The 10,669-nt window shown below is 45.9% G+C and overlaps 1 protein-coding gene across 1 annotated transcript; it reads right to left on the bottom strand.

Annotated features, from left to right (window-relative positions):
- Window positions 1–743: 743 nt before the first annotated feature.
- LOC126643782 (ATP-dependent RNA helicase DDX19B) lies at window positions 744–10,189 on the bottom strand. Its single transcript, XM_050322409.1, has 12 exons — window positions 10,083–10,189; window positions 8,938–8,986; window positions 8,507–8,560; window positions 7,484–7,619; window positions 5,608–5,700; window positions 4,858–4,960; window positions 4,197–4,311; window positions 3,871–4,048; window positions 3,254–3,491; window positions 2,052–2,214; window positions 1,237–1,428; window positions 744–1,105 (listed from the first exon to the last, which is right to left on the bottom strand). Exons 1-12 carry the CDS (start codon window positions 10,137–10,139, stop codon window positions 1,044–1,046), a joined length of 1,440 nt encoding a protein of 479 aa, XP_050178366.1. The 5' UTR covers window positions 10,140–10,189; the 3' UTR covers window positions 744–1,043.
- Window positions 10,190–10,669: the final 480 nt, after the last annotated feature.

Raw genomic sequence — 10,669 nt, 5'->3', positions numbered from 1 at the left:
GGAGCACTTCCCACCTGCAATTTGGCTGAGCAATTTAACTCAAAACTCTGGTACTGTAACAGGTAAACTTGGTGTTCTAAAGGTAAGTTTCTTGGTCAATACAGACTATCATGATCTTTTGTTTCTTTTATTCCTAAATAACTGGTGGGTGAAGCCCAGCAGCTCTGTACATTATCCATGCTGAGCTTCACAGCATAGGGAATTGAATCACATAGGGGAATTTAATTCACAGAGGGGAATTTAAGCAGACAATTAATTAGTACAGTTCCCTTCATATTGAACCCTCCCATCCCACCCACCCACCCACACCTTAGCCAAGTTAAACACTTCAGATGAACTTCTGTACTGTCACCACCACCCCCTGTCACAAGGAGAGCCCATTCCAACAAATCTAGGACAAGGGAAAAGTAAATACTGCCCAGCAAAAGCAACACGGCACCTGTGTTTGCAAGTAGGAGCTACTGGAAACATCCTCAGGACAATATACATAAGGAAAAGCAGGGCAAATCCATCAGGAAGTCAGAAATGAGACTTAAAGAGCTCAGGGGAGTGCCAAGAGAATGACATCCTAGTTTGTACAAGTTGAGTATTTAGCCAAAAACCAGCTGCCTTGTTTGGATTTTTGTTGGTTTTTTTTTTCACTTATATCCATTATATATTCAGCTGTTGAATTTAAACTGATCAAGTTAATGCTGCACATTATTCCAATTAAAGGCAATAATGTTTTTTTTTTCCTTTTAAAATTTTAGATAATTCTATATTGCCCCTCTTTTGGCAAGTGTATTTCTCAGAATTCCAAAGATCATCCCATTTTAAGGCTAAACTAAGAAATGTTAAAAGCTTCTGTAAACATTTCCTCTTCCTCCCCATAGTTGCACAATTTGAAGTCCCACTGCAATTTTGAAAATGAGGTAATTTTTGTGTACTCATATCTTGAAGAGTTCTTTTCGGGATGAGCTGAGAGGCTGTGCCAATCCAAACGCTGATCCAATTGTAGTGGGAGAGCTTCCACAGCAGGGCACACACCAGTTCCAGCAGCTACTTCAGTTATTTATCTTCTCAATTTCATCCAAGTCATCAGTATCCAATTTGTTTATCTTTTTGTCTGGGAAAGATGAGAAACTGGTTAGATTTCGTAACACATCACACCCATTAGATCTGCTCAGCATCCAACTACTGAGAATTCTGCAGGAATTCCACGATTTTAGAGACAGGAGAAAGCCTGGGGGTACGTACTGAAATGTTCCTGGATTCTGTTGAGAATGTTCATGCTGTGCTTGCTGTCCACCATGTTAATGGCCAGTCCTCGCTTGCCGAAGCGACCGGTGCGGCCGATCCGGTGCAGGTAGGTCTCGTTATCTGGATTCCCATCTTTATCCACAGGGAGGTCAAAATTGATAACGACAGAGACCTGTTCTACATCAATCCCTGACAAAAAGAAATCATGTTATACAACTACATTTAAAGCCTTTCAGAGCAGGAACAGCCTCCTCAATCTCTGTAATGGAGCTTTTCTGCAATATTCTCACAGTGTACTTGGAAATAAAAACAATTTAGTTAGAGCAGAAAATCCCACTGAAACAGTCAAAGGAAGAACAACTGGAGATGCTTTAACCAGCATTTAAATATTTTGGAAACTCTCTGCTCCTCTGTGAAGCTCCATGGACTACTTGTTTTTTTTTTCCAAAGACTATCCTGTCTCAGCTGTTCTAGGATGCCAAATTGTAACAAAAATTCCTACTGGAATAGTGAACTGGATTTCAATATTTTTCAGCTTTCTATACTTCAGCACGTTTATTGCAAACCCTGAGGGTCAGCAGCACAAGTCAGGCTTGGTGCCAGAAGCAGAAAATTCTCATGGGATGGACTTTTCCATCTCAAGCTGCAGGAAGCCAACAAGGAATCCTGTGTTTGCCCATGGTTATCTTTACTGTAAGGACACTAATTTGTCCTGACTGGAATATCTGAGGGTGGAAATTCTCCCTGAAAGCTGGCCAAGGGTTGTCATCTTAGGAAGTGCTGCTTCCAGCTCCCCTCCCACCATATCCTACCTCTGGCACAGACGTTTGTGGTCACCAGCACCTTCTCCTTGCCCTCTCGGAAGCGCTCAATGACAGCAGCTCTTTGCTCCACCATCATCTCCCCACTGAGCAAGGCCACCTGATGGCCTTCCCTGGACAGCTCTGCTGCCAGCCACCCTGCTGTCTTCCGAGTCTGGAACACACAGCCCAAAGTTAGGAGAGAGTTTTAATGCTGGAAAGCAGGAATAAACCTCTCTGGGGGACACTGGAAGCTCAGTGGTTGGTTTTGTGTCTCAAAAGGAAACGGCTCCTAAGTGCTGTGCCCACTATCACAATGAGAAAAACAGGCCTCTGCCCCTACAGGAGCCCTTGATTAAGAAAAGGACACCTTTTATTTGTCCTCTGCTTGGATTTCAATCTGCTGGAGACTGGTATGACACATGTACACTGAAAACTCATGTAAATGGTCACAAAAACACAACTATTCAGCTTGGCAAATGGCGGGATTAGAGCTCAATGTAGTTGTGAAATCCCATGGAGACTCTATACAGCCTTGAATTAAAGAAATCCCAGTTATGATGCAGTTTTTTGAGTTCCAATTATGTCCTGAGATAGCCTAAAAGCAAACTGCTATAGCAGACTCCAGTTTTATCCTGTCTGAGCTCATTTTACCTGGCTGTTCTGTGCTGTCAGTACTGGTTCTTCCCTAAAAGTTATTATGGTGGTTTCCAAAAAAAAGAAAACGAAGTCTCAGTATGATCCACAGCGAGACTCCAGAGATGTATCCCCAATTACACGAGGGGACAGCTCTGCATCAGCCACAGGAGCAAAAAATTTCCCCATCCCTCATTCTGCCTGATTTTGACCCATTTTCCAACCTCACTTTTTTTTTCCCTGCAGTAATTCCAAGTATACTTTGTTTTGGAAAACTGCGTGTTACTCTAATCTTTGCTTCAGAGGACTTCAGGAAATAAAATGACTATTCAGGAATAAAAATGACCAATGTGGTCTCCCAGATGGACAATCCCAGAGAAACAAACCAGCCAGTGCTAACCTGGCTCTCAAGATTTCACTCTAAGAGGAAGCCAGAGATGCCAAAAAGGGCAATTTATGTTCTCTGTTTCTTTCTGAAAACCATGTCTGGCTAGTTTTTTGACACAAGCAACCACTACAGAATCACAGAAGGGTTTGGGCAGAGGTCACTGGGACTAACATTCCCTGGAAGCACTCACATGGCAGAAGATCATGGCCTGGGCAATGGTGATCGCGCCGTAGATATTGCAGAGAGCTCTGAACTTCTCATCTCTGTTGTTGCACAGGACATAATACTGCTTGATGGTATCCAGGGTCTCCTCCTCACGTTTCAGTTTGATAATGTTTGGGTCAGGAACAACTTTTTGAGCAAACTTCCACACAGAATCTTCAAAGGTGGCTGAAAACAGGAGCATCTGGCAGTCCCTAGGGAGCATTCTGCAAGAGAGAGGACAATGGCACACCACCATCATCTCCTGATATCCTGATGGGATTAATGCTGCAGGCAAAGCAGAACCATAACTTTGGAACCACGTATTTCAGTGGCTGGAGAGACTAATGCTAATGTTACCCACCCTTGATGACTCCCTCATGGAACAGAGGCACACAGATTTGCCTCCTTAAAAGGAATAAGCCCTGCTCCAAGGACAATGTTTTTATTCTATAAGGAAATGGAACTGCTTGTCATCCCCTGATATTATGCCTCTAATAACCACATAAATTAGTGCTAAATCTATAATTTTGGTTTTTGCTGTAATTTTGGTGAAGACACCTGTCAAGACTCCAGCCCTGCTGTCCCTATGGTCCAAGTCCTTACCTCTGAATGCGGATGCTCTGGTCCTGGTGGCCCTGGGTTGCGATCATCACATCAGCCTCATCCAAGACAAACACTTTGATCTTCTTGGGATCTATGAACTTCAGTTTGGAACACCAGTCCAGCACGGTGCCGGGGGTGCCGATTACAATCTGCTCTGAGATCTTCTGCCCTCTCTCCACTGCCAAGACAGAAAGGAAGGCTATTGTAGGATGGCTGTGCACACAGGGAAACGCTCTGCCCCTCTCTGATCCAGCCTATTTCATCTGCTGGTGTACCTGAGAAACATAATTTTCTCATTCTTGTTGGTGGCACTTTCCCCTACTCACGTTTGTTGCCTCGGACGGCATACGCAAGTTTCAGCTCCGGATAAAAGTTCCCCATCTGTTCAATCACTTTTCCTGTTTGAAGTGCCAGCTCATATGTTGGGGAAAGGCACAAACACTGCAGGAACAGGATAATAAGTTTGAGATCATCAACAGCCAGGGCAGCACTATCACAGTTGCTTTTTAAAATCTTCGCTGAAGTTCTCCTCAAGAAAACATGCAAGTAGCTGAACAGTCTTTCAACTATCCCATAAGGAAATTGGGTTAAAAAAGTCTTTTTCCAGGCATTATTTGCTGTGTTGTCAGGTATTTTCTTTCCATCCTAAATCCACTTTCCCAACTCCCTTTAGCCTGCAATACTTCTCTGATTTAATTCCTCCCAGAATGATTTAACTCCTCAGAGACCAATGGCATCCTGTGTCATGCACGGAAAGGACTGAAAGGAGTAAGTTTTGAGCAAAATCCATCCCTTTCGCACTAAAGGCATTTTAACAGATCCCCAAATCTCCATCCCCATTAAGCAGTTTACAGAAGAAACAGCATAATGGCTCCATCAAGCCATGAATTTACATTCCAGGCTCTTCACTAGATGGCACTGCACCACCATGGAACATCCCATCCACGGAATATCCATCACAGAACAGCCATATCCTAAAAACTTCACCTGGGGATACTTGTTTCCGGGTTCAACACGGCTAAGCATGGCCAGGACAAAGGCAGCTGTCTTGCCAGTACCGGACTGCGACTGTGCGATCAGGTTCTGAGGGCTGCAGGGCACAGCAGACACAGGCTCAGAGGGTGAACCCCACAAACAACACACTCCCAGGGTTGGGTGACACAGAAACACAGTGCATGGCATTTTGGTACCTGTCAGGTTTCCCCCTGCTCTGGACTAGCAGCTAATTTGACCAGCTATACTCCATGGGGTAGAAATTACTTCCTGCCCAACTGCCTCTATCAACATCTCTTGATTATGGAGATTTGCAAGGAGAACTGCGATTATCTGTCAGTATTTTCCATTTCACATCTCCCCCAGTGTCTCAGTACCTTACACATTCCAGCTCAGGGCTGCAGAACGGAAAACCAGCCACACAGGCACTGCAGCACCTCAGCTATTCCCACCCACCCAGGATTTCTGAGCTATTTCACATTGTTTCTCCCCAGACTGATGAGGAAAATGGGACTGACCACAGTCAAACACCACAGCACTGAGTGTTTGGTACTGGTTGTAGGAAAAGGGACAAATCCAGGGCTGGTGTCACACAGTTCATCACCACAGAAACACTGTGGCATGGCCTTACTCCATACCCTGACAGCTTCCCCATCACCACCTCCCATCCAAAGTCCAGGAAAAGCACACTAAGCTTTTCAAATCCTTCCGTACTGGAAGGTAGTGGGAAGAATGTGCACGTACGGTTCAGCAAGCATCATGGGCAGGGCATTCTCTTGGATCTTAGATGGTCTGTTGAAGCCCATGGCATAGACTCCTTGCAGGAGCTGTGGTTTCCTGAAAATAGGAATTTTTATATCGTGACCTTTAAAGTACATTTGGTTTTCATTTGTGTACAAAAAACTTGACAAGATGACCTAGGGCTGTCCCTGCTACAGTTCTACTAGTGAAGCAACTATGATCAGCATCTGGAAGTTACAGGTGACCACAGGAAGTTTGGAAAGGAAGCTTTGCAAGAACCCCTGGATTTACCAGTCAGCCTGCCTGTCCCAGCTCCAGGGCAAACCCTGTGTCTAAGGCCATCCATAACTGCTTGTTCCAAAGCAGTTTCTCAGACTATCCAGGAATCCCAGAGCAGAAAGCATTTAATCCTGTCCCTCAGGCCAATCCCATTTCTTCAGCCATGCCTAATCTTGGTGCCAAAATTATCACTCCTTGACAACTCAAATGCAGGACAAAGCAACCTCAGTACGTGAGGAACTGGATGAAGGGAAACACCATGAGATCATTGCAAGGACTTAAGGTCATGCGGATTCTGTAATACAACTGACACTGGAACAGCAGAGTGATGCTGGCTCAGGGAAATGAATGATAATTAGTTTGCTGTGATTACACCTTGTGATCCATGGGTACAACTCAGCCCTCAAACCCAAAACTGTGGTGACACTGCTGGTCAGCAAATTCTCACCTACTGCTTTTTCTGAAGGGACCTTTCTACTCTCATCAGACACTTGTGCAGACAACCTGAACAACCTCAATCCACGTTAGGGTGCTGGAAAGTCTCAGCTGATGATCCCCAAGTGCTTCCTGGATGCTGCCAGTACTCTCCTTTCAAAGCAGGTTACAGGTTTTCTGCCCACATTTCCCACTGCAATAACTTTCTACTCAGCACGTGCTTTTGCAGAAACGCTGTATTACTTTCCACCGATGCCTGGAACAAAAGCGCTTTGAAAATGTAACCTTGTGCTGCTCCAAGCAAGGACAGACAAAGCTCAGTTTGGCACCAGTTGCCAAGGATACACCGAGTCATAACAAAATGAAGACTCAATTAGTCTGGCTGCCCCCGTCATTAACTCCCTGGGATTGTTTGCCTTTTGAAATACAGGAATTAGTCTAACAGGCACTGCAGGATGTCAGCCTTTTTTTTTGGTCGACATTCAACCACTAACATTAACAAAGCAAAACAGCATCCTGACATTTCACTGGGAGAAGGCTCCTCAGCTCCCATTTCCCTGCGGAACTTGTAGAGCAACAAATCTGAGGTCAGAGTAACCACAACAATTTAATGGGACAGCACATTATTTTACCCATCTAAAAGTCTGTCATGCCTTAAATACAGATATCACTTGGAAGCTGCCCTGGTAAAGGTTTTCAATGGGAAGCGTCAGAAAATACCAATGTTAGTGGTCTCTCCAGGACATAAACCCAGTATTGCTGTGAGAGAAAAGCTTTTCTCTTTGTTCTTGTTTCAGCTGGAAATCTTCACAAGGCACACAGATAAAACAACTCTCCTCTTATTTAAATACAAATAATACGCTCATTTATTGCTGACAAATTGGCAGTAACCTTAAACAGAGATCCATGCACATTCAAGTGGTATCTCCTGTGCAACCAGGGAATTTTTCAGGACACAAGGAGAGGCTCCAACTACTTGATGGGCTCCAAACACACATCTGCTGTCAGTCTCACAAAACTGAGTCATAGTTGCTCTCCCTAAGTTCGAGGCTTCCTACAACTGACTGAAAGATACAGCCAGAAAGGAGCCTGTTTAATATTTCTGGCCCCAAGATTCAACAGCTCCATGCAGAGAAGGGTCTGGCTCATCCCAGCAGGCACTTACAGGCGCAGTTCCTCAAAAGACTTGACGGAGTAGAGGGGTGATGTGGGGTCCCTCTGCAGCACCTCCACCTGATTTGTGGTGTCAACCAGGTTACTGCGGATCAGCTTGTTCAGCAAGGACTGGGCAGCTCTGTCCTCTGGGAAAGGAGGTGGAAAACACAGATCCATCAATCCCAGCCTGTTCCAGGTGTTGCTCCCACTAAAATGCCAAGCCAGTTAAAAGGGACAAAATTCTTCATTAAAGCCCTAACTTCCTGGATGAGACATCATGAGATCCCAGAGATTTACATTTAATGTTCTGAATGAGACGTCAAGAGATCCCAGGGATTCATATTTAATATCCAAGAAGATGAATCAAGCAAGCACTGTTTTAAGGAGGACTTTAACAGATACAGAACTCTGCTTATTAAGACATTTCAGCTTAGTATCTATCTGGGACAGGGTAAAGGGCCTCTTCAAGCCTCACTCTGACACATGGAGAGACATCTTTTAGGGTTTCATTTTTATTTCTAAGGGAAGTTTGAGGATAAATGGTACTTTAAAAGATTCCAGGATTGAAACACTGCAAGGGCTGAGGATAAGCGAGACCAAAATGAGGTTAAACTGCTGCATTTTGGGGTTTTGCTACTAAATCTGTTTCCTAAAACCACCTTCTGAAAGATTCCAACCCATTACCCACCTCTGAACAGCCACTGCATAGATGCAACATGTTGGTTGCTACAGCAATCCCAGCTCCAGGTCATCCAAACGCTCCTGTATCCAGTCCTGCCTTGAGGATACTGCTATACCCTTATTTCTCTCCACTCTAATCCAGGAGTCTCCCAAGTTATTACAGGACACAATGGCTTTAAAAGTATTATGGAGGAAGGACATGTCTTACAATTAAGTCCTTGGGGGCAGGATACAAGATCAGCCATCCTGGGACATAAGGCAGACTTACTTTACGTATATATGAAATTAATATAACTATAATTAATAATTATATTAATTTCCTTGCCAAAGCATTTTTCAAGGAGGCACTTACCCTTCTCCTCATCCTCTGTCTTTTCCACATTGTCGTCAGGCTTGACAACGGCACCTAAATTAAAAGTTTTGGGGGGCACGTATGAGGTCAGGCCTCAGAGACAGCCCACACCCATGGAGCTTGGGAATACTGTGGGAAAAGTTACAAAATAGCTCATTATCCTGATGAGAACCGCCCTGCTCCACTGCTGTGCAGAGAAAACCCAAGTTCCGGCTCAAAGTGGAGTTTATCAACCACACCAACAGATTCTGCTCACAGAGCTCCCTGAAGACAGCAAAATATTTAGTCTTTGCTGCTGTTTCATCTCAGTTCCATCATTCCCTCTTCTGGAATTTCATGATTTATCAGGAATTTACTTTGGCAGCAGTGCTCTGAACCCCACGGGAAAATGTTCCACCCATTCCAAGCCTACCCGAGCAGCTAGAACTCACCATTGGCATCTGGTTTGGTTTTTTCATCCTTCAGGTGTAAAGTGCTCAGCTAAAAACGAGGAAAAACACAAAATCAGGGAAATTCAAAGGCTTCCTACATTCTAATGCCAGCAGGGAAAACCTGAGCTTTGGATTTATTAAGTATTGCACAAGCCCTGGCCAAAACCCTGCTCGATGGGAAAGGATGAAAGTATAACTTGATTTCAAGAGTTTTAAGACAAATAAAACTATTTCTAAGTAAGAGTTTTAACAGAAATACAAGTTTTTCTAATCTGTAATGACAATACAGAGAAGGAGCTGTTTTCTGTCCAGGAATCTTCACCCTCCAATAGTTCTGCTGATGGAAAATGGGAGAGAAAAAAATCAACATCCCAAGATGAAGACAGGATCCAAGCACCAGGATCCTGGGTGGCACAAGGCGTACCAGGATGGATTTGTTTCACCACCTGTGATGTGCCAGGTAGAGCAGCCCCGAGGGTGCTCCCCACATCCAAGGGCTCAGTGAACGCTCTCCTTGCCCAGTGCAGCAGTTGTGAGGCTCAGAAAAACACCATTTTTCTAGGAACAAAATTAGATCCTGTCATAAAAATAAAAAAATAAAAAAAAAAAAGGCAAAAGGAGATTTTTTTTTTGGAAACTGGAAGACAAGAGCTGAGGCTGGGTGGGCGCCTGAAACGGTGCTGTGTCTGGATGGAAGGTGAGGGGGAAAACAGAAAACACAATATTTTTGGAACAAATGTAGAGCCTAAAAAAATGAGAGAAAAAGAGATTTTTTGGGATGCTGGAAGACACAACTGAGGCTCGGTGGGTGCCTGGATAGGTGCTGTGTCTGGATCGAGAGTGAGGGGGAGGGCAGGGACGTCCCTGCCCTTTGGATACGCGATAAACCGCTGAAAGAAAAGAAATTTTGAAAAATAATAACCAAAAATAAAAAGGGGGGTTTCTTTTCGGTTCTTAAGGAAGAGCCCAAGCCCAGAGACATCCCCCTGACGGCACGGGACCCCCTCTGCCCCCGCGGCACAAAATGGGGCGAGGAAAGGTGTTTCTGCGATCGCTGTTTTCTTACGAGAAGGTGGCCCCGGGGGCCCCGCGCCGCTGACCCGGGCCTGGTATCCCGAGCCCCGCAGCTCCCGGCGGGCACTCACCGACTCCGCCGCCGCCTCCTGCTCGTCCACGGCCAGGGCCCACGAGTCGGTGGCCATGGCCGGCCGGGGGCCGCTCAGCCGCGATGGCGCCGGGCGGGGGCGGTGCCTGCGCGCCCGCGGCACGGCCCGCGCCGGGGCAACCGCGGCCGCGCACCCGCGTTCCGGGGGCGGCGCGTTCCGGGCAGGGGCTGGAGGGGTCTGGGGGCGCCTCAGGGGTCACCGCGCGGTGCGGGCACGGAACGGGATCCCGCTGGGAGCTGGGGCTGGGACCTGGACCCCTGTATGGCCCAGGGCTGCGAGGTCAGGCTGTGCCACAGAGTCAAAGAATCATAGAATCAACCGGGTTGGAAAGGATCTCTGAAATCATCAAGTCCAACCCTTGTTCCACTACTACTGTGGTTACCAGACTGTGGCACTCAGTGCCACATCCAGTCTCATCTTAAAAACCTCCAGGGACGGAGAATCCATCACTTCCCTGGGCAGCCCATTCCAATGCCTGATTACCCTCTCTGCAAAGAACTTCTTTCTGATATCCAACCTAACCCTCCCCTGGCAGAGCTTAAGACCATGCCCTCTTGTCTTACTGA

Source organism: Myiozetetes cayanensis, unplaced genomic scaffold (genome assembly GCF_022539395.1).
Source record: "Myiozetetes cayanensis isolate MyiCay16 unplaced genomic scaffold, myiCay2020 scf28, whole genome shotgun sequence".
In the NCBI taxonomy this organism is placed as follows: domain Eukaryota; kingdom Metazoa; phylum Chordata; class Aves; order Passeriformes; family Tyrannidae; genus Myiozetetes; species Myiozetetes cayanensis.
The sequence above is the reverse complement of the archived record's forward strand: the minus strand, read 5'-3'. Positions and strand labels throughout refer to the sequence as shown.